At 49.6% G+C, this 26,842-nt stretch overlaps 1 protein-coding gene and 1 long non-coding RNA gene across 24 annotated transcripts in view; one reads left to right on the top strand and one right to left on the bottom strand.

Annotated features, from left to right (window-relative positions):
* Window positions 1-1,478: 1,478 nt before the first annotated feature.
* LOC148003213 (uncharacterized) lies at window positions 1,479-4,748 on the bottom strand. Its single transcript, XR_015632337.1, has 2 exons — window positions 4,664-4,748; window positions 1,479-2,290 (listed from the first exon to the last, which is right to left on the bottom strand). It is a non-coding gene; the product is annotated as an uncharacterized LOC148003213 (long non-coding RNA).
* Window positions 4,749-4,979: 231 nt separating this feature from the next.
* Window positions 4,980-26,842, top strand: part of Slc38a10 (solute carrier family 38, member 10) — a 49,591-nt gene continuing 27,728 nt past the window's right edge. For 7 of the 23 annotated variants that reach the window (XM_087572577.1, XM_087572576.1, XM_087572575.1 and 4 more), the window contains exons 1-8: window positions 5,007-5,346; window positions 8,637-8,754; window positions 14,881-14,926; window positions 15,797-15,890; window positions 17,512-17,655; window positions 18,752-18,876; window positions 22,314-22,416; window positions 24,456-24,638. In XM_087572577.1, the coding sequence (XP_087428703.1) occupies window positions 5,248-5,346; window positions 8,637-8,754; window positions 14,881-14,926; window positions 15,797-15,890; window positions 17,512-17,655; window positions 18,752-18,876; window positions 22,314-22,416; window positions 24,456-24,638 (912 nt within the window). In that variant the 5' untranslated portion in view covers window positions 5,007-5,247. 23 annotated transcript variants of the gene reach the window in all.

Here is a 26,842-nt window from a genome sequence, read left to right as displayed (position 1 = left end):
ACGCAGAGAGAGGAGGTAATGATGGCGGCCCCTTACGAATGGTAGGTTCTTACAGACTGGATGGTAAAAAACTTGGGATGGGTCCTGAGGACAAGGAGCAGGACAATAAAACACAGTAACCCTCTCTGAAAAGGACACAAATCTATCAAGAAATCGCAGACAAAGAGGCCCTGGAAAACATGCACCCTTTAATGGCCAGAGCCTGGGAAAACATGCCTATAGGGTCTTGGCCTGCATATTTAAGTGGTTGATCCTGGAGGCAGATTCTCTTATTCAGCTAATGATTGATTGCAAGAGGTCCTGAAATCAGAGAACTGTCCCCAGATGAGCCAAAGATGCCATGCAAAGGTCTGAGGTGTCCCTTTCCCTTTGCTGGTAACTTGCAAGATGGGAGTAGGGACCTCCAAGCCAGCAAGAAAACAGGCCTGGGAACCCTAAACAACCAAGGTCTGCCAACAGCCAGAAGAGCTGGAACTGGACTCCCCTGTGATGGTTTGTATATGCTAGGCCCAGGGAGTGGCACTATTAGAAGGTGGTGGTCCTGCTGGAGTAGGTGTGGCCTTGTTGGAGTGGGTGTGGCCCTGTTGGAGTGGGTGTGGCCTTGTTGGAGTAGGTGTGTCACTGTTGGCGCGGTTTTTTTTTTTTTTTTTTTGGAGCTGGGGACCGAACCCAGGGCCTTGCGCTTCCTAGGTAAGTGCTCTACCACTGAGCTAAATCCCCAGCCCCGTTGGCGTGGGTTTTAAGACCCTCATCCTAGCTGTATGGAAATCAGCACTCTGCTAGCAGCCTTCGGTTGAAGATGTGGAACTTTCAGCTCCTCCTGCACCACACCTGCCTGGATGCTGCCATGCTCCTGCCTTGATGATAATGGACTGAACTTCTGAATCCGTAAGCCAGCCCCAATTAAATGGTGTCCTTATGAGACTTGCCTTGGTCATGGTGTCTGTTCACATCAGTAAAACCCTAAGATATCCCCTGAGCTTCTGAGAGAATGAAACATCCGGACACCTTGATTTTTCCAGTTCCTGAGTGTGTGTGTGTGTGTGTGTGTGTGTGTGTGTGTGTGTGTGTGTATTGGCACCTGTGTGTGTGTAAGTGTGTGTATGTGTATGTGTGTATGTGAAGCCAGTGGTCGATACCAGGTGGCTTTCATGATCACTTTTCTCCTTCTGCAGTGAATCATGAGTGTCTTACCTGGACCAGAGTTTGTTGGTCTGATATCTAGCTATCTAGCTCTGGGGATCGATCTGCCACCAGAAGGCTGGGATTCCAGGGAGGCCGAGGGATCCTAATTCTGGTCCTCATATCACTGCAGCAAGCTCTTTACCCACAGAACCATCTCCCCCAGACCCTCAGTTGCTGAATTTGTGATGCTTTGTTACAGCAACAACGAAAACCTAATGTGATGTTGGAAGCCAGCAGACAAACCCGAATGGAGGGCCACGGGATTAGTTATCAAGCACACGGAGAGCCCAAAATTCCAAAGAACAAACTGTTAAAAAGAAAAAAAAAATTTCACCTCACCAAAGTACAATAATTGGATAGTAAGAATATGAATAGATGATTAACCCCATTCTTGATTAGAAAGAGGAAATCCGAGGCACAATGATACAGTTTGATTCATTAAACTGGCCAAACCGATGATAACCAGTGTTGGGGACCACACAGAGCAGGGGGCCCATAGCCTATAACTCTTAGGTCAAGTGAGGCAAGCTCCTGTTTTTATAAATAAAGTTCTATTGGAATGCCCACCCACTTGTGTATATGCTACTCATGGCAGTGTTTGAGCCACAGTGGCAACACTGAACAGCTGTGTCAGAGACTGTTAAGTTTGAGGGCACATGACTTCCAAGGAGGCCATTGCAAAGGTGGTCCATTTTAATGCTGAGCCATTGCAGCTCTGGGATCAAACCCAGGACCCACACAAGGCAAGTGCTCTCTGTTCCCAAACTACCGAGGGAGGGGTGTGGCAACCATTTGACTCCTGACAGAAGTTTGACCACTTTTAATGTCAATCAGGAGCCTTGTAGTGACTTTGAAGAGCTCATGGCCAAGACCGAGTGAGGTTCAAGGTGTTCGTGCACTTGACTCTGCAATTCTGCTTCTCCATGTTTACCGGAGACGAACTCTAATGTCCAAAGTCAGCATCTCCTTTGGCCCAGGCTGGCTTTGAGCTCCCTTTATAGCTGAGGATGACCTTGAACTCAGAGCTTTCTACATACGAGGCAGGTACTCTACCAACTGAGCCACATCACAGCCCTGGAAAATCACTGGAGACAACTTGGGTGCCCTGGGCAGAAGAAAAGGTATATATGCATTATGGGATGCTAGCAGTAAGAATGAATGACTCACAGCACACGCTCAAGATGATGGTGAATTTTGTAAATAGGGTTGCGTGAGAAACCTGTGACAGTTAAAGATGCAAAAGATGCTCTCCCGGTTCCCACACAATGAATTAGGAAGGCTACAGCTCAGCTCATGAAACAGAGTACAGCAGGTAGTTAAATCAGATTGTCTCTTCCGTATGGGGCCACCGGGAAAGAGTGGAGGGACTGGAAGAGTGGGCCTGCTCTGTGATGGCATCTAGACATCTGGGTTTCTTCTGAACTGGTACTCCACTTCTGCCCAGGTCCTGCCCTGCCCCCAAGCTGTAAGATGGCTTCCTATCATTATGTCTATGTCTGTGTTCCCAATCCCACGGTGAACTGAAAACGTCATCCACCTCTAAGGGGTGACAGAAAGGGCTTACTTCTCATTGGCCAGAGCTTAGTCAAGTGGTCCTGAAACAGGTCCTGGCCAGTTCTTCATTTTCAGTAGTTGAAATATTTAAGTTGGAAATGGTAGGATTGAACATTGAGAGACAAATGGTAATCTTCCTCAGGGATATAAACGTACGTGTTAAATGCTAAAGAGAGGTAGCGATCACTCTAGAGAGTGATACTCTGAGGTGGCAGAGAAAGGGGTGGTGAGGTGGAGCGGCAGCATCAAAGGGAGTGAGTATCAGACAGCAACCCTCTTTTTTTTTTAAAAAAAGATTTATTTATTTATTATATATAAGTACACTGTCTCTGCCTTCAGACACACCAGAAGAGGGCACCAAATTTCCTTATAAATGGTTATGAGCCACCATGTGGTTGCTGGGATTTGAACTCAGGACCTCTGGAATAGCTGTCAGTGCTCTTAACCGCTGAGCCATCTCTCCAGTCCTTCTTTTTTAAGGAATTATTTTATTTATGTATGAATGTACTGTAGCTGTCTTTTAAAAAAAAGATTTATTTCAAGTATGTGAGTACACTGTCGCTGTCTTCATATGCACCAGAAGAGGGCATCGGATCCCATTACAGATGGTTGTGGTTGTTGGGAATTAAACTCAGGATCTCTGGAGGAACAGTCAGTGCTCTTACCTGCTGAGCCATTTCTCCAGCCCCAGAGTCTATATACCTTACTGGCCAGTACGGGGATCGAACCTGTGGCTTTGGCATTGTTAGCACCATGTGCTAACCAATTGAGCTAGGATTTTATAGCTGTCTTCAGACACACCAGAAGAGAGAGTCAGATATCATTACAGATGGTTGTGAGCCACCATGTGGTTGCTGGGAATTGAACTCAGGACCTCTAGAAGAACAGACAGCGTTCTGAGCCATTTCTCCAGTCCTGTCTCCCTCTTAAGGCTGAATGTCAGTTACATGGTTATGGGAATACAGCAGCTGGTTTTATAGATTGTGGACAATGACTTTGCAAACAGTGAACGCAGATGAGTACTATTTTTGGCTTTGTATTCAATTACTCTGTTTTGTTTGAGACAGGGTTTCTCCACATAGCTCTGGCTGTCCTGGAACTCACTTAATGTAGCCTAGGCTGCCCTCAAACTCAAGAGATATGCTTGTCTCTGCCTTCTGAATGCTGGCATTAATGGCTTAGGCCATTGATTGTTCTTTACCCTGGCGTTTCCTGTTTTTTTGTTTTGTTTTGTTTTTGTTGTTATTGTTTTCTCTCTCTCTCTCTCTCTCTCTCTCTCTCTCTCTCTCTCTCTCTCTCACATCTGCGTGAGCTCTGACCCAGACACTGCTCTGTCTGAGGCTGGAAGAATTTGTCCCTTGTCTAAGGTGCATGATCTTGCATAGAAATCAAATTGTTTTCTAGGAGAGCCTCTTAAGGCAGCTTGAAGTTTCTCCTTGCATGCACAGCTCTGGCCTCCTGGAAATATTGTGGGGTCTTTCTCAGACCTCAGGTCCCTAGGCATTCATTCACCACAGACATTGCCACTAAGGACACTGCCAAGTGCCAGTCATCCGCTTCCATGTGGGAGGGTTCTTTCTCTACTGTCCTTAGTGTGCGCATTACTCCAGGAAGAATTCTCATTAGTTCTTCAAGTACAGAAGCCACCTTCTCTTGAAATCCTAGATTTCTCTCGTCTCTCCTCTTTACCTTTCCTTTGCTAGGGCAGTAGATTACTTTCACCCCCGTTGAGTACCAACAGACACATCCCCGTGCTCTCTCCTACAGGCTGTGTGATTTTGCTGAATCTCCAAACCTCACGGTGTCCTGAAGATTCATCTGTAAAACTTAAGTGCTTCAGTTTAGAAAGGTCCTCCAATCGCGACCCAAAATCCTTCCTGTGGGCAAGGACCTGAAAATTAACCCTCAAGAGCCCACTCCTCACCGGAAAGTCCTTCCCTTCCTCTTCTGCTCTTCCGGCTAGAGATGGTACCCCGCAAGACTCTCGTCTTAGAGCTGCCTCAGTCACTAGCGAAGGAGCAAAACTTCAAAGACAGCCTGGAACCCAGAACCCAGATTGTGGCTCCGCCCCGACTCAGACCCCGCCCCACGTCCCGTAGTCCCGCCCCCACATACCTTTTATTGGCTAGAGTTACACCTAGCTCCGCCCGGGGGGTGGAACTCGAGTCACGCTTCCTCGAGCATACACATCTGCTTCTTGTTGGCTGCTGTCCCGCCTCATCCCGCCCTTAATACCGTCACTTCCTGGCAGAGTACACTCCGAAGGCGGAAGTTTGTGTGCCGGAGGCAGCGAAGCGGAGCTGAGGTGTTGCTAGCGTTGCCTGCGGCGCTTCCGGGTCCCTGCTCCACTCTCGGGAGGCGGAGGCGGGAACCTGAAACCATGGCTGTGAGGCTGCTGCGGAGTCTGACAGGGTCCGGAGGCTGATTTTGCGACGCCTGTCTGCGGGTCCCCTGATCCCGGTTTAGGGTTATCTAGGGTCGCGCCGTCCCGGCCCCTAGACCCTCAAAATGACCGCCGCCTCCACCTCCAAGTGGGGGCTGGTCACGAACGTCGTAAACAGCATAGTGGGGGTCAGCGTACTCACCATGCCTTTCTGCTTCAAACAGGTGAGTCGGGGTCGCGGGGGCATGGGTTTGAAGTGCTCCGCTGATGGGAAGGGTGTGTGAGCCCGGCGGGTAGGGAAGAGACCCGAGCAAAGTCCTCGAAGCGAGTCGTGCATGATCTGGATCTGCGCGTTCCGCGTCTACTAACACCGTACGGAAGAGCACAGAGAACGATAAGTGAGCAGATTGATAATGTTTTTGTTAGTCCTGTGTTTGACTCCGACGGATTGCACGGAATCATGCCGGTCCTCAGCTTCGGCTACCAACAAGGCTTAATCGAGGTGATTTAAAGTATTCGTTTGGTCTGATCTGTGTATGTGTCACCACAGTTGGAAAAGCAGACATACAAAAAAGTTTGATGTTATTCCAGTGTTGAATGCCACGTGAAAAGATGGTCATATTTCTACGTGGCTCTGCTGAATCTACCAATGATTTGCGGAAGCAGATGGAAACGTCAAATTGGGTAATGACTAACAAAGGAAGTGGTAGATTCTCTCATTCTTGCCACGTGTGCTGTCCTCTGCTATTGGGACAGTGGGAAATCAAGGCAAAGATCGCCCCTTCTATCCGATGACACCCAGGAGGTGATGTGGAAGATTAATCTGTGATAGGCATTTGGAAGTGAAAATGGATTGTTGATAATTTAATATTAGACTAACAACTACTTTGCGTGTTTTATGGTTCATGTCTCAGTCTAAAAATAGAAAACACGTTTTTCTAATTGGGGAGGTTTTTTTTTGATCCTCTACATTCTATCCTGATTGAGAAGGCATCTAGGGTTCCCGGGTGAGGTATTTGATATGGTTGATAGATGTAGGCAGAAGAACAGGGCTAGATCATCCGGGGTGACATCTGTGTTGTGAACCCCAGTGTTGAGTTGTTGGGGGTGGTTTTGGATGTTTTTGGAGTGCCTACGTCTCCCAGTGTCCATGGAAACTTTTCCTGTCAGCAGAAATGCATCCTGGGACTTGAGTGTTGGCTGGTTTCAAATCTCCAAGTGAACTCTGTCATCTTTGCTGCCTGTCTGTGAAGTGTGACTGACTCTTTTTTTGGGGGTCTGTCATAGATGACTGGGAAATTAGCTGTTTGGGTGCAGGTGGTTGAGCAGTCTTTAGATTGGAACATTGCTGTGCACGGATGCTAGGCCTCTGCTCAAGCATACAGAGACGAGCCAGGTGGCGATCTGCTTGGGAAGAGCTTGGGAGAACTTGGAACCCAGTGTGCAAGGGAGACTAGAAACAGTCGAACTGTGTGCCTAAAACCTGTCAACTTCCTATCACTGGGTGGTTATCTCCTCCAGGAACCTTGGGGCAAAGCCATCTGAGTTTAGCAGAGTATTGGGGAATGTGTTAGAGTTTAGCGGTACCTAAAGAAAACTTTGGGTTTAGGGTTTGTTTAGTGATTCTGGCAGTTAAAACAGATACATTGTTATTTAGTGTGTGGAAAACTGCATATACTTTAAAAGCACACTTGATGGATTTTCATGAGGTAAAAGAACATATGTACCTTGCTGTACACTGAGGATTTCCATAATGCTGGCACACTTATCTGTCCACCAGGAGACTACCACCTATTGCTCGGTTGTGCCAGAGGTTGGTGTGGCCTGGTTTGACTTGGAGGAGGTGGGATCATGGTGTGTAGTTATCAACCTGTTGTTGATATGCAATGTTGTGGATAGACCTGTATATCTGTGTGTGTGTGTGTGTGTGTGTGTGTGTGTCAGTGTCTGTGTGTGTGTGTCTGTGTATGTGTGTGTCTGTGTATGTGTGTGTCTATGTGTGTGTGTGCGTCTGTGTATGTATGTCAGTGTCTGTGTGTGTGTCTGTGTGTATGTCAGTGTCTGTGTGTGTGTATGTATGTGTGTGTGTCTCTGTGTGTGTGTATGTATGTGTGTGTGTATGTATATGTGTGTGTGTGTGTGTGTGTGTGTGTGTGTGTGTGTGTGTGTGTTTGCCTGCTAGCACAGGCGTTAGACACTCAGATGCTTCGTGTCCTCCGCGGTGTTTGGTATTGTGGGTCTTTGGACCATTCCGGTGAGAGTTTGATGTTATGTTGTGGTTTGTTTTTTATATTGATAAACTTTATTTGCTTACTTATTTTGAGCAGTATTCGCTTTATGGTCAACTGAGTAGAAAGTACAGACAGCCCCCATGTCCCTCCTCTCAACTCCCCTTTTGGTGACACACTGTTCTGGTGTAGCAGTGTTAGTATTTTGTATTATTTGTTTGTTTGTTTATTACAGCACCGAGGGTCTACTTCCAGCAGGCATTCTACTGCTGAACTATGTCCTCAATTACTAGTGTCTTACTATATAGCCTTGGTTGGCCTGGAACTTGATACGTAGACCAGACCAGGATGGCCTTGAACCCAAAGAGATGCACCTGCCTTTGTCTTCCTAGTACTAGGATCAAAGCATGCATACCATCATGCCTGGTGCAAACCACTGATGCCTTAATCGTCAGAGTTACTGAGGAGCAATTTACGTGTAACCAAACGTCGCTGTTTTAGGGTGTGGCCCTTTGGGTTTTGATGTATGTATTCAATGGCTACTGTGGTCAGAACATAGAAGAGCTCCTTTATCCCCCCCCAAAATCTCCTCTGCCCCTCTGTGATCAGCAGCTGTCCCTCCCTCAGCCCTTTGACTTGTTGCCTGGCCAGCTTCCAGTCTTCCTTAAACGTTCTGTACCTGGCAGTGCAAAGTTAGCTGTCTTCACGCCCCCCTTTTCTGCAGCGTGGTGTGTCTGTGCCGTTGAACCTTAATAACACTTCTTTGCATGGCTGGACTAGAGTTGATTTCCTAGTCACCTTTGAAGGCCACTGAACTCTCTTTCATTGGGTTGTAGCTAAACCCACTGGTAAATAGTTCGTGCATGAGCCTTTCATCCTGATGGAGAAAGACCTAAGAGTAGTTGCAGGGTCACATGGGCAACATCTCTTTAATTTGTGAGTAAGGCATACACCATTCTTAATCCTTCTAGACTATGTTTACCACATAGGGCTATTGAGAAAGGTGGTTAAAGGTACCACATATGAGGTGCGTGTAGGGAGTGTGGGATGCCAGCCCACAGCCTCACCCCGTAGACTTAGGACTTACAAGGCCCCTTTAAAACAGGACTCAAGGATCCTGCTTCTGTTTTAGGGAACTGTCACTTTCAGCTGTTACCCATAGGAGGTCAGTCGGAACAGATGGAGCAGTGAGGGCCTGTATGAGCCCCTTGTGCTGTGGATGTTTGAGGTGGAGATTCAAAGAAGATCTGGTTTTGTGAATATGTCTCTTTCTCTCCATCCTACAGTGTGGCATTGTCCTGGGGGCCCTGCTCCTGGTCTTCTGCTCCTGGATGACGCACCAGTCTTGCATGTTCTTGGTGAAGTCGGCCAGCTTGAGCAAGAGGAGAACCTATGCCGGCCTGGGTAAGACCTGGCTTTCAGAGCTGGCACAGCTCACAGGCCCCTTTCATGAAGTGGGTGCTCTTGCTTGGGGAGCCTGGGGTCTTATTCCTCTTGTTTAGCTCTTTTCTTCTATTTCTTCTTAAGGAGTCTTTTGGAGTGCAGTGTTTTGTTTTTGTTTTTAATGTTACTGCTAGCTGGGTGCAGTGGTGTGTACCTCTAACCCCAGCAGTCGGAAGGGTAAGGCAGGAGGGCAAGGATTTCAAGACCGGCCTCTGCCTGGCTTCATAGCAAATTTAAGGCCAGCTTCAAAAGAACAACACATGGGCTGGGGAGATGATACAGTGAGTTGCTGCACAAGTCTGACAACCTGAGTTCAATTCCTGGACCCACACACAGGTGATAGAAGAAGAAGAAGAAGAGACCGAGTTACAGAGGTGTCTTCTGACATACACATGTCCAGTGTGACATGTATGCACACATACACATATGCACATTCAGTAATGCATAGAGCTTTATCTATGCACAGACAGACAGACACATATTACTGTGGGTTTGTTCTTTTTGGTTTTGAGACAAAGCTTCGCTATGGAGTTCTGCCTGGTCTGGAACTTGCTATGTGAATCAGGCTGGCCTAGAATTCACAGAGATCTACTTGCCTCTGCTTTTTGTGTGCTGAATGAAATAATTTTCAAAAACAGACACTTAGTAACACTGTTCAGAAATAATGAAGTCCGGTGGTGCACACTTTTAATCCCAGCCCTTGGGAGGCAGATAGAGGTGCATCTCCTGAGTTTGAGGCCAGACTCGTGTACAGAGTGAGTTCTAGGACAGCCAGGGCAGCACAGAGAAACCCTGTCTCCTACCCCAAATCTCCTGCTTTACAATGGAGCTGAGATGAGGGTGCACAGCGGTCGCCTCTCTCTCACCTGAGCCTGAGCCTCCTCTGTACAGTGGCCCGGCCGCACTTACCTTCCCAGCCCAGCAGGGTCACTTCTGCTCGCTGCTGACTCTAGCTCCCTGTACCTGAAAGTCTTGAGCGACTGAAAGGAGCTCAAATTCCTGGAAGTCCACACAGGCAGCTCTCGAGTGCAGCTTGTGACTGAGACTCCGTGTTCCACCTGCCCAGACGGTGGGCTTCTCTCCCAGGACTGCTGACTGCAGTTCTCTTCCTTCTGGTTCTTTGTAAACAGTGTCAGCCACAGGGACTGAACAGAGCATTTAGGATTTGTCTCTGGGTGGTTTGGCTTCAAGGGCACTGAGGGGCCTCACTGTCCTGTCACCCTCACGTGAAGCCTGGTTCTCTGCCTTCCAGGCTTGGACTTGGGTTCTTTGGGGTGGGGTGAGAGGGTTACTCTTCTGCTCTTGGGACAGCCTTGTGGGAGAATGTGGGAAGAACATTCCTGGCCTCCTGGGGATGTTCCTCACCCAGCAGCCCCTGTGTGGCTCGGATGTTGCCCTTACCTGCCCTCACCTGCCGTGTGCCTGACTTATCCTCCTGGCTCTCACTGTCCAAAGAAGAAAATGGCAGAGTTTTGGGGCAAATGAGGTAATGCAAAATAAAGTAGTTCTTAACAACTGAATGGGAGTGATACGTAGAGGTGTGAGGCGCCAAGCCTCCACCTTGCCCTCCAGATATGCACACGGGCTTTTGCAGTGTGGCCTCTTGTTTTTCCCTAGTCTGCTTTACGGCTGGCACCAGTGCCCTGTGCTTGTTCTTGGCCTCAGAACCCAAGGGGTGCTTTCCCACTCTTCCTTTTCTGATGACAATGATGTTCTGTCTTTTACTGCTACCTGAGGAAGGGAGGCTGCCTCACTTGGCCCACACTGAGATGGCCTAGTTTTGTCCTACCGGATGAAGCATTCCCTACTAGAATCTAGGGAGTGAGACTCTTGGGGGGATGCCCTTGGTAGTGTGGAGCCATGTTGGGTATATGGTACTTTCCCTCTAAGAGCTCTGCTTGTGTGTTGTCTTTTCCTAAGTTCCAGCTTCAGACTCCTGTGTTCTGAAAGGTATGAGCCCTGGGCTGGGGAGGTCATGGCATCAGTAGTTGGCCAGTCAGTTATTCTTCAAAAGTTCCTGAGAAGTGAAACCGGTTTGTCCAGATGTGAAAGACAAGGAAAGCTGTCAGATGGACACCACCTGTGAATGCCCGGGCTCCAGCTGTAACCGACCGTTGGAACCACTGGAAACAACAGATTCCCAGGTGCCAGTGGTCTTGCGAGTTTGATCCTAGACAAGCCAGCTTGCCTATGTGGGCCCTCATAGAGTCTTCTAGGCTTTCAGACAATCTCCTGGACCCCCAGACAGTCTTCTGGCCCTCAATCTTCCCGTCCCCAGAGTGTTTCAGATCTCTAGGCATTTCTTGGAGTCCCAATCTCCCTGGTCCCCAGTCTCTCAGGTGCCCAGACAGTCAGTCTTCTGGACCTGTCAGCTTAGCACCAGTTTCCCTTTGTCTCCAAGGTGGGGATACTGACCGTATGGGGGCCAGAGTCGTAGTGAGGAGGGTCTACTGTGCCCCCTCCTGCCATGGTGGTCCTACAGGTACTGCGGAGCCCTCTTAGCAGCTAGACAGACACCTGCTTTTCTCTTTTCCTTTGTTCTCTCGATGGATCAGGCCTCAGTGTGTACTTTGTACCACAGCACGTCAGAGTGCTTGGAAGGTGAGCCCCTCCTTCCCTCAAGGTACAGCAGACCTGACAGATGGCCCGTGTCTGTGGATGCATAAGAGTGGACCCTGGGTTGGGTCATGGGCACAGGTGCTCTGTAGATTAGATGGACAGATGGCCTTTGTCCTCACTTGGAGACTATGGAAGAAGGCGAAAAATTTCCAGGGTGATAGTTGTGTCTTGAACAAGGAGTCTGTTTACTATTAGCACTCGATGGGAGCACTGGGGCCTTTTCCTCACATTGAAGTCTTAACAGTATCAGCAGCTGTGGCAGTGACCTGTCCCATGGCCCCCTCCCCCAGCTCTGGAGGGTGAATGTCTACAGAGTACAGAATCACAGTAGCACAGTGGGGGTTGTTGATGAATTTGGCTACCAGTTTGTTTTTGCTGTAGTGATTTTGGATCTTTTTCTTTTCTTTTTCCTTTAAATCTCCTGTTTCCATGCCCAGCTCATCAGACTCAACATGGCTTTCTTTTTTTTTTTTTTTTTTAATTTATTTAATACGTAATAATAATTCTTTGGTTTCCGGGCAAACATCCCCCTCCCCCCTCCCCTCAACGTGGCTTTCTTTTTTTTTTTTTTTTTTTTTTTGGTTCTTTTTTTTCGGAGCTGGGGACCGAACCCAGGGCCTTGCGCTTCCTAGGTAAGCACTCTACCACTGAGCCAAATCCCCAGCCCTCAACGTGGCTTTCTTTAAACCTCGTTTCATCTCAGAAGATGTTTCAGGGTTTCTCGTTCATGATAAAGCACTGTGGCCAACTTCAGCTGGGGAGGAAAGGGTTATTTTGTCTTATGACTCTCAGGTCACACTCAGGTCATCACTGAGGTGAGTCAGGGCCGGGACTGAAGCAGAGACCATGGAGGAGCATCCTTACCATCCTTACCGGGTTGCTCTCCATGTCTTGCTCAACTTGCTTATACAACTGAGGACGTCCAGGAGTGGCGGTGACCGCAGTGAGCTGGGTCCTCCCACATCAATCATTAATGAAGAAAATGCCCTACAGGCATGCTACAGGAAATCTGAGGGGTGCGTTCTCTCAGTCAGGGTAGAAGGTAACAGAGACGTATCAGTGACTCCTGGGAAACTCTTCTTAGACCCTGCCCTAGGCGTGTGTGCTCTGGGAGGAAGCCGCCTTCCATAGCAGTAGAGATTGCTGACATCCACCTGAGGTCTCATCAGTGAATAGTGTGTCACCATGGCTTATGGTTGGTGTGCCTCTCACCCTTCATAGGCCTAAAGGAGTGCCCATCAGGGCAAGATAGCTGAATGAGTAGTGTGACCAGTGTGCCTGCCACTTGGTTTGGTGACAAGACTGTGAAGTGGAGTTCCCTGATGGGTTTCTGTGCTGCTGCAGCCTTCTGGGGCCGACAGTGTTCACTGTGCACCTGGTGGAGCTGCTGGCTTGGTGCTTGCCCAGCAGTGGGGGCTGCTGGGCCACTTTACACCTCCTCCAGAAGCAGCTCAACTGAAGCCACTGCCCAGTGTTCCTGTCTCGTGCGTGCCTGCCTGGTAGTCATGAGCAGCAACCTCCTCCCTGCCTCATGTCTGTCCCTATCTCTCATGTCTGTCCCTACCTCTCATGTCTGTCCCTGCCTCATGTCTGTCCCTACCTTTCTTGCCTTTCTCATGTCTGTCCCTACCTTTCTTGCCTTGCTCATGTCTGTCCCTACCTTTCTTGCCTTGCTCATGTCTGTCCCTACCTCTCATGTCTGTCCCTGTCTCTCATGTCTGTCCCTACCTCTCATGTCTGTCCCTGCCTCATGTCTGTCCCTATCTCTCATGTCTGTCCCTATCTTGAATAGCACCCCTTTCTTGCCTTGCTGAGTGTTACAGACAGGTGGAGGGTAGAGTCAGTTCTACCTGGCGTCCTGTGGCCCTGTTTCTCAGGTCTCAAAGGTAGGGGGCAGAAAGCCTAGTCTTGGCCTGGGTCCTGCTCAGAGGGATCTGGCAGAAGAGAGTGCTACCTCTCCTGCTGCTCTCTGACTAGCTGGTGACTTCCATTTTCCTATAGCATCTTCCAGGGCAGCGTAGTCTGTGTCTGGAGTGCGGTGGACCCACTTTCCTGTCAGAGAAGTAAGGCGTGAGACTGGAGTGGGAATGGGCTGCAGGTTCTGCCCTCGGGGAAGCTCTGGCTGTCCTGGAAGTCACTGTAGACAGGCTGGCCTTGAACCCAGAGAGCTGCCTGCCTCTGCCTCCCTAAAGGCACGCACCATCTCTGGCTGGCAGGCCCACCATGTCGTATGCTGAGTGTTCTGGCACACGGCTTAGAGTGGATCTTTTGGTGACATGACACACAGCTGTTCATGTCATCACCTCTATAGTTTTTTGAAAAGTTTTTAGTTTTTTGAAATTTCCTATCCAGACCTTGGAAAACATTCTAAAGTGTGTTTTAGTTCTGGCTAGATGAACCTGAGGGGTATGTTAGGTTCCTTTCCCAGCTAAGTCTGGGAAAGGCCAGAGTGACCCCTGGAGGCTGAAGTCTTGTTGTTCTCAGGCCAAGTGGAGGCTGATGCCAACTGTCTGGCTTTTGCCAACACTGTGCCTCTTCCTTGGTTAAAAGTAACAAGGATTTTGTTTGGTTCATTCATACCCAGTGTATGTGTTTCCTGCTCTCCAGCCTCACAGGGCCACTGGCCCAGAGTAAGAGAGGAAACAAGAGGCAGGAAGCTGGGGCTGTGACAAGGCCGAGGCCATCCTGTCACATGCACTGCTTGTGGCTGCTCCAGAAGACCAGAGCCTGCTTCCCTTGGCTCTGATCTGGCTGGACCATGGGGGAAGCAGTGGAGACCAGATAACTGGTGAGGGCTGGTGAGGACCAGTGGAGTCAGCTTCTATTCTCATCTGCTGGCTCAGGAAGGAAAGATGGAGATCCCTTTCCTGGTAGGACACTGCTGTGGTCATGCATGCTGGCTGTCCCGGGCACTGGCAAGTCTCAGAGCTCTTGTTCCTTCTTCCCCAGAGTGCCATGCTTGCAAAGATTCAGCTTCCTTCTGTAAGTCACAGTCAGAACAAATATGAAGCCCTCAGCAGTATCCTTGTGGAGCAGGGCATGAATACTGGGCTCTGGGGCAGGGCTTGAACCTTCTGGATCCCTCTTGAGTTCTCCCTCTTCCCCGTCCCTTAGTGGGACTGCCTCTGCTATTTTCACACTGCTCCAAGCAGGCCTGTTCATAGCTGCCATGGGCAGAACCCGGTATCTTACAGGGTCCTGACTTCATTTCACCCTTAATATTTCATAAGAAACAACTACAGAAACCCTTGCTTGTGTCTGTGTCTCCTTGATTTGCTCTTGTCTCATGTTGTTTCATTTGGGGATGGTAGGTCTAAGAAAGTCTGGCACCAGAGTTTTAAAGTATCTCCTTATCTGTGAAACTTCAAGCAGACGGATGCTCATCAAACTGCCGCTCACAGCTTTTCTAGGTAGCTTTTTAACCAAAGTGTTGGTTATTGTCGGACTGAGCTTTTTTCTTTCCTCTAGCATTCCACGCCTACGGCAAGGCTGGGAAGATGCTGGTGGAGACCAGGTGAGTGAGCTGCACAGCCTCGCTGAGTCCGTCCTTCCTAGTTTCTGCAGCAATGGAGGAGCCAGAGTCTGTCAGGAAATGAACGCTGTGCTTCCCATGTGGACAGTGTATAACGTCTAATGTGCTTCTGAAGAGTTACTCACAGAATAGTCAGTTTACTCTGACCTTACAGTGATTGTTGTCAAAGTTGGAAGCCATATTGAGTCTCGCTAAGATGTCCATGAGAATAAGAGACTTGGGAGACTGCGAAATAACTCTCAGTACAGCTAATCTTTTTTTTTAATTTATTAATCATTTTATTTGTTTACATTTTAAATATTATCCCGTTCCCCGTCTCCCTTCCACAACCCTCTGCCGCAAGTACAGCTGATCTTAATGCTGCTATGGAAACCGTGCCCCCAGCTCTGCCGCAGAAGGAGGGCTCTAAACTGAAATGCCACTTTTTTTTTTTGAGAGAGAGAGTCAAATTTTAATGAGTTGGAAAAAATTGTCACAAAATCACACTTTTAGGCTTCCAAATCAAGGAATTGTAAACACAGAAGAAAACAGTTTTAGAAGCAGTTGATTTTTCTTCTAACTTATCTAATATTACTGTACCTGAAAGAGTTTCTGATGCTCCCATGGAAGGAAAACACGATACAACATAGAGACTTGTTAAGTGTGGCTCGGGACTCACCCCACCAGCAATGGAGAGCCCCAGACATCCCTCAGCACTATGAATGTAGACATTCAAAATCGCCTCTAACTCAGCAAAGCCCAGGAACTAGGTCTGGTCCTGGGTGTCACACTTGGCGTACCTGAGTCAGCTTTGATCACAAAACAGCACCCTCTTCAGTGTGACTTCAGAGCTCTGGGTATCTTTCTTCACAGCATGATTGGGCTGATGCTGGGATCCTGCATTACCTTCTATGTTGTTATTGGTGACTTGGGGTCCAACTTCTTTGCTCCGCTGCTTGGATTACAGGTAAGACACTGTTAGATGTCTGGTCTGTTTTAATCCTTGTGGTTGCTGCCTGATGCCTCCTTTCCTTAAGCCAGCTGAGACCAGTGTGCTTGGTCTGGAGAAGCTTCCTGTGTCTGCCAGCCACTCAGGTTCCCTGGCTTGGATTTCGGGACTTTGCTAGAGTAGGGTCTGAGGTACCAGGAGAGGGAGAGAGGAAGAGCAGGCTGTGATACAATCTGATAGTGTACAAGGTAGGAGGCAAGGAGGAGGGGTATGACGGGACAAACTTCTGCAGGTCAGATGCCTCAGCCTTCCAGTGCTGCTCATCAAAAGGAGAGAGGCCAAGCCCTCATGTGGCTTCTGTGCTTGGCTATTGATCAGTACATTGAGGCAGGGCATTGGGGCCCTCCCTGCTGAGAAAGGTGTGAGGGCCCTGTTCTCAGGCCTATGACATGCTCTGCATCCTCCAGCTTGCCCCTCCCTGCCCCTGAAGGGTCCCACCTGTGACCTGGGCCTCACACAACCTTCTTCCCCTACTCTACTGGGGAGCAGAGCTGTCACCAGTGACTGGCTGGGGAGAGTGGGCACATGACCCTGGAGGGTCCTTTTTGTGAAGACTCCTTCGTATTTGTTTATAGGTTTATAGATAGGTAGAGATGGATTTTAGTTTGTAAAGGTGACAGCTGAGGGGTGGTCCTTCTCATGAATACGTGTTGGATTTGCATGGTGTGGGAGAACTTTCCAGAAAGTGTCCTGGGAGCCTGGCCCTGGTCCATGTTCTGAAGGTGTCTTCCCCTTTGGCTTTCCATCTCCCACTCTTCCCATGGGCCAGCAGAGTTGTGGTCAGTCTCTCACACAGGGCCAGACAGGGCCAGACATCTCACCTGCAGTTCTGAGAGACTTGCAGGATGGTCAGTATTGGCCTCCGCAGCCTCACAAGTGGTTCCCACACAGTGAGCCGCAGAGAGCCTCTCTGTTCTCACTGTCCATCATGTACAGTGTGCCATGCTCGGCAGTGTGGGGTTGTTTCAGAGTTGCAGGTGTTTGTAGCTGGGGAAGCTCTTCGCCCTCCTCCAGCCTGTACTGTCACCTATGAAGAAGGACCCAGGCAGTCGAACGTGCTGGCTGCAGTGAGTTAGATGGTAGATATCCCCAGACCATGCTTGCCAGTAGATGCCAGCCCAGAGTTTTGTGATGAAGTCTCTGGGTCAGAGTCTCTGTCTGTGGCAGGGATAGCCCTGGGTTGTGTGGAGACTTGGTGACTCCTTCCACCAGCCACTGGTACCAGCTGTGCCATCTCTCAGAGGGATGAGCTCCCGAAACACGCCTGTGCTTCGAGAGCACTGCAGTTCTGCGTGCTCTTGCCACGTTCTAACACTGACAGGTTTGCCCTGACTCGTCTCATTGTGGAGCCTGTGTGGCCCATGCAGGGCCAGAGGCGTTCAGAACTTTGATCCACATAGCTACTGAGAGGGGAGCTTTCAGGCTGTACGTGCCAGACTTGACCACACCGCCTTCTGTTTTAAGGCCTCACTGCTCCCAGCCTGTAGTGGCTCCTGCCCTGGCAACACTGATGAGATGAGAATTGGCAGTGAGTAAGCTCTGGGCTTAGAGCATGAGGACTCTGCTGATTCCCTTCCAGGTAACCAGGACCTTCCGTGTATTCCTGCTCTTTGCAGTGTCCCTGTGCATCGTCCTCCCACTCAGCCTGCAGAGAAACATGATGGCCTCCATCCAGTCCTTCAGTGCCATGGCACTCCTCTTCTACACTGTCTTCATGTTTGTGGTGAGCACCGCAGACACTGCTCGCTAAGGGGGTGGTTTGTGGCTTAGTCCTTCCCATAACCATGAGTGTCTAGGCCTTAGTCTGGTGTAGCCATCAGCTACCTTGTGGGGGGTTGTGGGAAAGTGGCTTTGAGTCTCGTGGTAGAGTTACTGTAATGCTGCAAAGGCCGCATGTAGGCCTAGTTAGGGAGCACCAGAGGCAGGGCAGGTGGGCAGCAGGCTACAGAAGGTGCTTCGAAACCATAGTCCCTTTACCCAGGCTCTGGAAAGTGAGTGAAGTGGCTGTTTGTTTTATGGGAAGGTCTTTGATGTGGAATGTGGAATGTGGAACCAGCTATGTGTATGAGCTAGTGTTTTGTCACGTGGCACCAGCTGTCATCTTTTTAAATGAGCTTTGTTGGGGACAATCTGGAAGATGAAGGTGAGGACTTCCTCCAGAGTCCTTAGCCTTGGCTGCTTGACCCTGCTGAACCTTGGGGTTCACCCTCACTTGCCAGGAAGACGCTGTGCTCCTGAGAGCAGGGGCCAAGTGTCCCTTCAGGAGCCGTGCACTGGTCTGACTGTAGGTTGCTCTGCAGCCATGGTCTCCCCATGCCCTTGGCTCTCTGGGGACCAGCCAATGACAGTTACCTCCTTACTCTTAGCCATATCTTCAGTGGGATGAGCTCCCGAAACATGCCTGTGTCTGTCTGTCAGGGCAAGGAAATAAAGATATGCCCATATTGAGGGGACTGCTCCTTGGAATTAGAGACAGGTAGGGATCAGGGCTGAGTTAGTGAGTGAGGTTCTGCTTCTTTCTCCACTGCGAGGCTGCCGTATGGGAGCTGCTCCACTGTGTGCAGAACCCCGCCTGCAGATGGATACATCCCTCAGTAGTATGCAAGCAGCTTCATGTATGGACTGAGTTATAAGCCAGGGGCCAGGAACTTGGGTGAGGTGGAGCCCCTGCCCCTTCAGACAGCGCAAAGGTACAGGATGTAGCCTGCTTTGATGTAGAAAAGAGCTGCACCTCCTGTACCTCCTCTGCGGGACAGTTTCTAGTGCACAAAGCTGCACGCTGTCTCCTGACCCCATGTCCTACTCTCTTCTTGGTCTAGATTGTGCTGTCCTCTTTTAAGCATGGCCTCTTTAGTGGGCAGTGGCTGCAGCGGGTCAGCTACATTCGCTGGGAAGGCGTTTTCCGCTGTGTCCCCATCTTTGGCATGTCCTTTGCCTGTCAGTCGTAAGTACCGATGAGGTGGAAGAAGGGGTAGGGTGGGGCTGAGGGTGTGGCCTGGAAGGGGGTGGTGGTGAAGGGAGAAGGTGTGGGCAGCACCCTGCTTTTCTCCATTCTGGTCACTGAGGAGAGATGGCTGTTCTAGTGTGGCCTGTTCTCTGAGGAGAGATGGCTGTTCTAGTGTGGCCTGTTCTCTGAGGAGAGATGGCTGTTCTAGTGTGGCCTGTTCTCTGAGGAGAGATGGCTGTTCTAGTGTGGCCTGTTCTCTGAGGAAAGATGGCTGTTCTAGTGTGGCCTGTTCTCTGAGGAAAGATGGCTGTTCTAGTGTGGCCTGTTCCTCTGAGGAGAGAAGGCTGTTCTAGTGTGGCCTGTTCTCTGAGGAGAGATGGCTGTTCTAGTGTGGCCTGTTCTCTGAGGAGAGATGGCTGTTCTAGTGTGGCCTGATCCTCTAGGCTGAGGGGATTTCTGTGCTAACCAGGAAATAAACTACTGCTAGGACTAACTGGCAAGGGCACCTAGTTTCGAAGATCCCATGAGGGGAGAGTTGGCTGTGGGGTGCAGCAGCAACAGCCATCTAATTGTGAAGAGTCCTGAGTGCTTTGCCAGAATGTAGCTGTTCTTCTGAGAATATTTAAGAAGATGCTGCACAAACATTGACTTGAGGCTGCTGCTCGGATGTATCTGAGTCCTGTGTGTGCGGGCGGGCAGATGGGCGGGCTCTCTGGCAAGCGGGGCTCTGTGAACACAGAACGGGCTGCTCCACCATCGCTGCAGCGGCAGCAGCAGCAGCAGCGCTACCTACCTTCCTCACCGCGGTGGCAGGAGCTAGTGACGCATGCCTGGGTGGGAACAGCAAGCGCGAATCCGACATCATTGAGAAAAGACCATCAGTGTGTTGGGGGGCTGGCAGAGAAGACCCCCTCCTGTGGTGTCAGTGGGCATGAATTGTGCCAATCGTAAACTGGTGTGGCAGAGAGAATTTGCTCACACTGCTGTGCTTACACCCACGTGCGAGATCGTCGTTTCCCACTCACCGGCTCCTCTTGGCAGCTCTGTCTCTGCCAGAACGTGCTCCAGCCTCGCTGTTTAATGTCCCCATTATCACTGGTGACAGAAGTTACATTCTTGTGCAGTGTACCTAGTTACCACTTGTCCTTTCTGCCTGCGTGTTTGCTTTTTAAAAAATAAGACCTCGTTTGGGCTTCCTCGATGGTGCCTGCCTAGCAGGCAGTGCACATCTGTGGATTGGTTCTTAGTGCAGGTTTCTGGTTCCAGGAGGAGGGAAGCACGCCACTCACTGTCTTAAGTAGAGGATTCGTCTCCCTTCCAGGAAGACCTAGGGGCCTTCAATGTGCCCTCTTTCTCTGTGTTGTCACATACTGTCCCCAGGCTACAAGCACTGGAATGTTTGCTAGTGAGGTAACAGTTCTCTTGGTGGCCTGTACTAGAGGGCCTGTCTGCTGGGATGGCAGCCGGTTCCTTACCTTGTGCCTGGGATAGTTCTTGCTGTCATCGTCTGGTCCTTTTGATCTTATTTCCTGGTCATTGAATCTTGTGTTATGCAGAACTGTCATCATGGGTCCAGAGAAATGGCCACATTGAGCATAGAAAGCCTTTGTGGGACAGAGTGCACTTAGACCCCACTTTTAGCCTAGGTATAGTGAGGTTACCTCAGGAATTGTTTGACGCCGCAGAAGGTGCTCTCCGAAGGTGGGACATTTGGGATTGGATGGAAGCCCGTGGATCAGCCTTTCCACTGTGTCCAGGCACACCCTGTCTCCCCTTCACAGCACTGCAGTGCCCTTGCCTGTATGCACATATGTTCCTCTTCGTATGTGCACATGCATGTGGTTCAAGCTCCCCCCAACATGAGCCTCCTGCTGTGACTAGTTGGCTCTGAGAAGCTGTTGCCACCTCATGGCTAAGGCAGGGCTCGTGCTAGCTTTCCTTCTGTGTCCTTGAAGCTGTGTAGGATGCTGCTGCCTATTTTTCTTCTAGCTGACAGCAGTGGTGGCCTCTTGTGCTGAGGTTGACTTGTGAGGTTGGGGTGGACAGGGATCTCAGCCTCGCTTTGCCAGACCTCCCACTTATTCTTGCCTGCTTCTTGATCAAAGTAGCATGCCTCCTTGCTTCTCTTGGACTTTTTAAGGACATTTTTTTGGGTAGGGCTCCCTTGATCTGTATTCTGTTCTCTTCATAAGTTGCTGATTTCCAGCATGCATGTGTGTGCAGTTGTACACATACACCACCCCATGTGACTTCCAGCATGTGTGTGTGTGCTGTTGTATGCATACGCCACCCCATGTGACTTCCAGCATGTGTGTGTGTGCTGTTGTATGCATACGCCACCCCATGTGACTTCCAGCATGTGTGTGTGTACAGTTGTACACATACACCACCCCATGTGACTTCCAGCATGCATGTGTGTGCAGTTGTACACATACACCACCCCATGTGACTTCCAGCATGTGTGTGTGTGCTATTGTATGCATACACCACCCCATGTGACTTCCAGCATGTGTGTGTGTGCAGTTGTACACATACACCACCCCATGTGACTTCCAGCATGTGTGTGCAGTTGTACGCATACACCACCCCATGTGACTTCCCTGGTTGTTCCTAGTCTGGCTTCCTTTATGCCTTTGGTCTTTCCCTGGAAGGCCATAGCTACCGGGGAAGTACATGAAGGAGGCACCCAGGCGTCCCTCCTGTTCCAGCTTAGTTCTTTAATGAGTGTCTGAGCCTGGACCATCCCAGATACAGCCCCTCTTCTGCTCTATGTCCTCTCTCTGTGGTCAGGGTCCCCACACTGTGCAGGTGCCCAGGTCCCGCATGTTCCTCTCAGTTGGCTTTCCTGTCTCAAGTCCTCAGATATGCTCTCATGTCCCTGTCCTGCTGGTGACTTGGGTCCCTCCCACCTGGCCAGCAGCAGCACACTCCTGGCACCAGGCCCAGGACACAATCCAGTTTTCTCATCATACCGGTGAGAGGCTGCTATGTGGGAAGTGTGCTGACCTTGTCTGTGCTCACCTTTGTGTCTGTTGGTGGTGTTGAGGTGGCTGCAACAGCTCCACTTGTGTGTGTTTAACTCGCATCCCCTGGCAGTGGGGCTGCACTGGCTCGCTGTCTGCTCCTTCCTCAGATTTGCTTTTGTTCCCTGCCCAGGCACATTTGCACTTGCACAGCACAGTGCTGGCTGTAAAGCACTGGAAAGAGATCTACGTGGAACCTTCTAGGGTGGGTCTTAGTGCAGCTGTCTGTGGTGTCACCCAGCTAGTGACCTTGGCACCAGGAATCCTGCTCTGTAGTGAGTGTTTTTCAAAGGAAGTTCAGTGGCTTGTTGCCTGGACCATTTTGGTAGAAGTAGGAGTTGTTAGGAGGGGCGGGAGAGGCTCTAGAGCCTGCTTGTCTAGAGTCTGTGTGACTCGCTTGTCTTTACACAGCCAGGTCCTGCCCACCTACGACAGCCTGGATGAGCCATCAGTGAAGACCATGAGTTCCATATTTGCCTCCTCCCTCAACGTGGTCACCGCCTTCTATGTCATGGTAGGAACTCTTCTATACCCCCTCCTTGATGCACTCATGGCCCCAGTGTGGCCTCTGCGTCCGTCTGTAGGGGTTTTAGACGTACCGCTGGCTCTCACCTTTTCCGCATCAGCGTCTGTAGGTGCACTGTTTGTGGTGACCCAGAGCATTTCAGGTCCTCAGATGAGATGCTTGTCTGCAGTCTGTGGCTCCATTGTCATCCCAGGCACAGGCACCTCTGAGCTGCTTCTCTCCTGGACCATGGCGTATCTTTTTCTGGTTTTGTAGAAAGGGTCTTACTTTGTATTCCTAACTGGCCTGAAACCTTTCTATGTAGATGAGGCTGGTCTCAGATTTGGGGTGCTCCTCCTGCTTTTGCCCCCCAAGTGCGAGGATTACAGTGAGCACCACCATACCCAACTGTGTTGACATTGTCCAGTCTGAAGAGCTCAGGCATCTTGGCCAGGGCTGTTCCAGAGTGCTTTAACTCTCTCCGTGTCATTGTTAGTTCTCTACAGAGAAGCATTCCCACTAAAAGGAATGTTGCTGAGGTGGCTGCGGCCAGCTACACTGTGTGTGGTGCACGGGATACCAGAGTGAGAAGATACCCCAATCCACAAACATTATGACCATTTTCAGTAGTTCCTCCCGATCTCCGGGAAAGGGCTTCTCTGTGTAGCCCTGGCTGTTCTGGAAACCGCCTTGAAGAGCAGGCTAGCCTCAATTCAGAGCTCTGCCTGCCTCTGCCTCTCAAGTGCTGGGATCAAAGGTGTGTGCCATCACCACCTGGCTCTTGTAGGTAATATAGTTAGGTGCTAAGGTTATTTATTCATTCATTCATTCATTCATTCATTCATTCATTCTGTCTGTCTGTCTGTCTGTCTGTCTGTCTGTCTGTCTGTCTGTCTATCTATCTGAGACAGGATCTCACTGTGTCACTAAAGCTGGCCTGAAACTCACTTGTAGCTTAGGCCTTGAACACCTCCTGGTCCTCCTGCTTTCTCCTCCAAAGAGCAGGGATTAGACCACACCTGGCTTCCCAGAACCGTGGAGGGGAGAAATGAGGATGTAAGCAGGCTAGGGTTGGGCCTTAGCTCCACCCTTTCTGTGGTAATAGTCTTCTGAGTGGTCATGGGAGCATCATCCTGGTCTTCTTCCGTCCTCTTTTTTTTTTTTTTAAAGATTTATTTATTTTTAATGTATGAGTACACTGTAGCTGTCCTCATGCACACCAGAAGAGGGCATCAAATCCCATTACAGATGGTTGTGAGCCACCATGTGGTTGCTGGGAATTGAACTCAGAACTTAGGAAGAGCAGTCAGTGCTCTTAACCACTGAGCCTCTCTCTCCAGCCCCTTCTTTTGTCCTCTTTTTTTTTTTTTTTTTTTTTCTGGAGCTGGGAACCGAACCCAGGGCCTTGCGCTTCCTAGGCAAGCGTTCTACCACTGAGCTAAATCCCCAACCCCTTCTTTTGTCCTCTTAACCCCACAGTTATTTGACTTTTTTTCCAGTTTTTTTTTTTTTTTTTTTTTTTTTTTTTTTTTTTTTTGGTTCTTTTTTTCGGAGCTGGGGACCAAACCCAGGGCCTTGCGCTTCCTAGGCAAGCGCTCTACCACTGAGCCAAATCCCCAACCCCTCAGTTTTGTTTTTTTGAGGCAGGGTCTTACTGTGTAGCCCAGGTTTGCCTGGAACTGTCTCCATTCTCCTGTTTATATCTCCTGAAACCTGAAATCATAGTCCTGAGCCCCTACACCCAGCTCCTGATAGTGTTTGAAACCAGATTAAGAGTGGCTCCTCTGAAGGAGGCCTTCTAGAACCTTCCCTTTCATTTTTGCCTCATTTATGGTTCTGAAGTTATACTGACATTGCATGTCAACAGTAGTCTACCTCTGGTCATCGGGAGTCTTAGGACTGAAGTGCTGAAGTGTGCTTTTGTCCTTGGCAGGTCTGAGACAAAGACAGACAGACAGACAGACGGGGAGACAGGCAGTCAGAGAGTGATTGGTAGTGGACTGGCAGAGACAGAGCTGGCCACATTGCTATTTCTCCTCCTCCCACAGGTGGGGTTTTTTGGTTACGTCAGCTTCACTGATGCCACCACAGGCAACGTGCTGATACACTTCCCCTCCAACCTGGTGACAGAGATGATCCGAGTGGGCTTTGTGATGTCTGTGGCTGTCGGCTTCCCCATGATGATTCTGCCCTGCAGACAGGCCTTGAACACACTGCTATTTGAGCAGCAGGTATGGTCCTCTTCCGTTCTCTTGGGCTAGCTCTGTGTTTTCATGACAGTGGTAGGTGGAGCATTTCCTAGTTAGAAATAAACTGTGTGCATGTGTGTGCGTGTGTAAGTCAGAGTCAGAACAATTTTTAGAAGTTGATTCTCCGATTGTGGCCCCAGTGGTTGAGCTCAGATTGTCTGGCTTGCATGGCAAGTGTTTTTACCGGCCGAGCCATCTTACTGGTCCAGACAAACTTCAAGTGAAATGAAGTCTTGGTTTATTTTGAGGGGAGTCTGCTATGTTTTGCAGGTTGGCCTGGAACTCAAGATTCTCCTGCCTTTGCTTTCTGAGTGCTAAGATCATAGGTGTGTACCACCACACCCAGCTGAAACTGGGCTTGTGTTGTTTGTATGTAATTTAACTTTTTATTTAGTGATGGTAGTGGGGCTTACATGTCATAGTTTGTGAGTGGAGGTCAGAGGAAATGGGTAGGGTCCAGGTCTCTCTTTACCTCTTGGATTCTGGGGATCAAACTTAGGTGTCTTTACCTACTGAGCCATTCTTCTCCTCTTGGGAAGTCTTTAATAGAGCTCCATTCTTCCTTCCTTCCTTTCCTTTTTTCTCTTTTTCCTTTGTTGCTAGGGATTGGACCTCATGTATGCTAAAGTCCACCCACTCCTCTTGAGCTGTGTTTCCAGCTCCCTGACCAGGTGTGGCTTGAATTAACCTGGGTAAAAAGAACATATAAGAGTGACCTGTGGGCCAAGCCAGCTGCGTAGGTGACTCAGGTCATATCTGGGATTTGGCAGCATTAATGCTAGCAACCTCAAGTCCTGGGGAGGCTGCTGCAGAGACACGTTGATCACATTGGCTGATGCTGATCATAGCTGGCATTGTGAGATGAACTTGTGCTGTGTGTGTGTGTGTGTGTGTGTGTGTGTGTGTGTGTGTGTGTGTGTGTGTGTGAAACTAAAGGCTCTCTGGTCCTTGCTTGCCCTGGGGTTGCCTCGTGTCCATCAAGCCTCTCTGTCTCAGCTTTCCACCCTTGTTCACAGGGTGCCCGTTCCTGAGTCTGGGTTCTGTCTGTGATGGCAGCTTTCGGTCCAGTGTCCAACATTTTAGACATGGTTCACCTGATCAGCCAGGACTCCTGGTGGTCAGAATTATAGGATCACTCAAACACTTAGGTTGAGGGACATGGTGCTGGTCCTAGCATGTAGACTTCAGTAGAAACAACTGGCACAGAGCTCCTACCTGTTGGAGTCATGGCAATGACAGCAGAGGTCCAGTGCCAAAGGCAGAGTGCCCCTCACATGCTAGCTTCTAGTGTACCTGTTAGTTTTACGTACCTGGATGCTATGCAAAGTAGAATTTAGGACTTTGTCCTTTGAGGGGCTAAGGTGAGAGCAGCTCTGTGGCCATAGACTCACTCTGCTGCAGCCCGTCCTTGCTGTACAGGCTGGCCTGTGGGTTCCTGACACTTCTCATTGCCTAATGTGAGCTTGGTGTGTGCCTGTGTTTCAGATTGGAGCAGCGTTAGTGCAGTTTTTGCATATGTACCCCATCTTTTGCAAAGTTGTTTTGTTTTGTTGAAATAGCGTCTTACTATGTAACTCTGCCTGGTCTAGACATCGATATCCAGACTAAGGTGGCTTTGAACTCAAAGAGAATTACCTGTCTCTGTCTCCCAAGGGCTAGAGGCCATCTCTTTTGTAAAGTTAAACATCAACAATGGAACAAAAAGAAGTATTAAGTAAGTTCACCACCAGACAGTGGTAGAGCACACCTTTAATCCCACACCTGGAAGGCAGAGGCAGGCGGATCTCTGTGCATTTGAGGCCAGCCTGTTCTATAGAGGGGTTCGAGGACAGCCAGACTCACCCAAGAAACCCTGTCTTGAAAAACAGTTCGCCTGCTTCTCAGCCTTCTCCTTCACATTCATGTGGCTGCTTCCCTCTGTCTGTCTGTCTGTCTGTCTGTCTGTCTGTCTGTCTGTCTGTCTGTCTGTCTGTCTTTATGTTTACAGTGTTACATTCCCTTCCCTTTCCTCTGTTTTCAGTGGATGTACTGGAAGCCTGTCTGTATTCATGGAAACCTGCAGCATCTCTTGTAGATGTTCTCCCTATTGATGGCTTTTCTGCTTGTCCTCAGGAATATCTGCCACACAGGTTCCTGCTTCCTCCTTTAGAGAATTTCTCAGTTAACTTCCAGTGTGCTGTACCTGG

This window comes from Rattus norvegicus, chromosome 10 (genome assembly GCF_021556685.1).
Source record: "Rattus norvegicus strain SHRSP/BbbUtx chromosome 10, alternate assembly SHRSP_T2T, whole genome shotgun sequence".
Lineage (NCBI taxonomy): Eukaryota > Metazoa > Chordata > Mammalia > Rodentia > Muridae > Rattus > Rattus norvegicus.
Note: the sequence above shows the minus strand (reverse complement) of the source record. Positions and strands in the feature narration are given on the sequence as shown.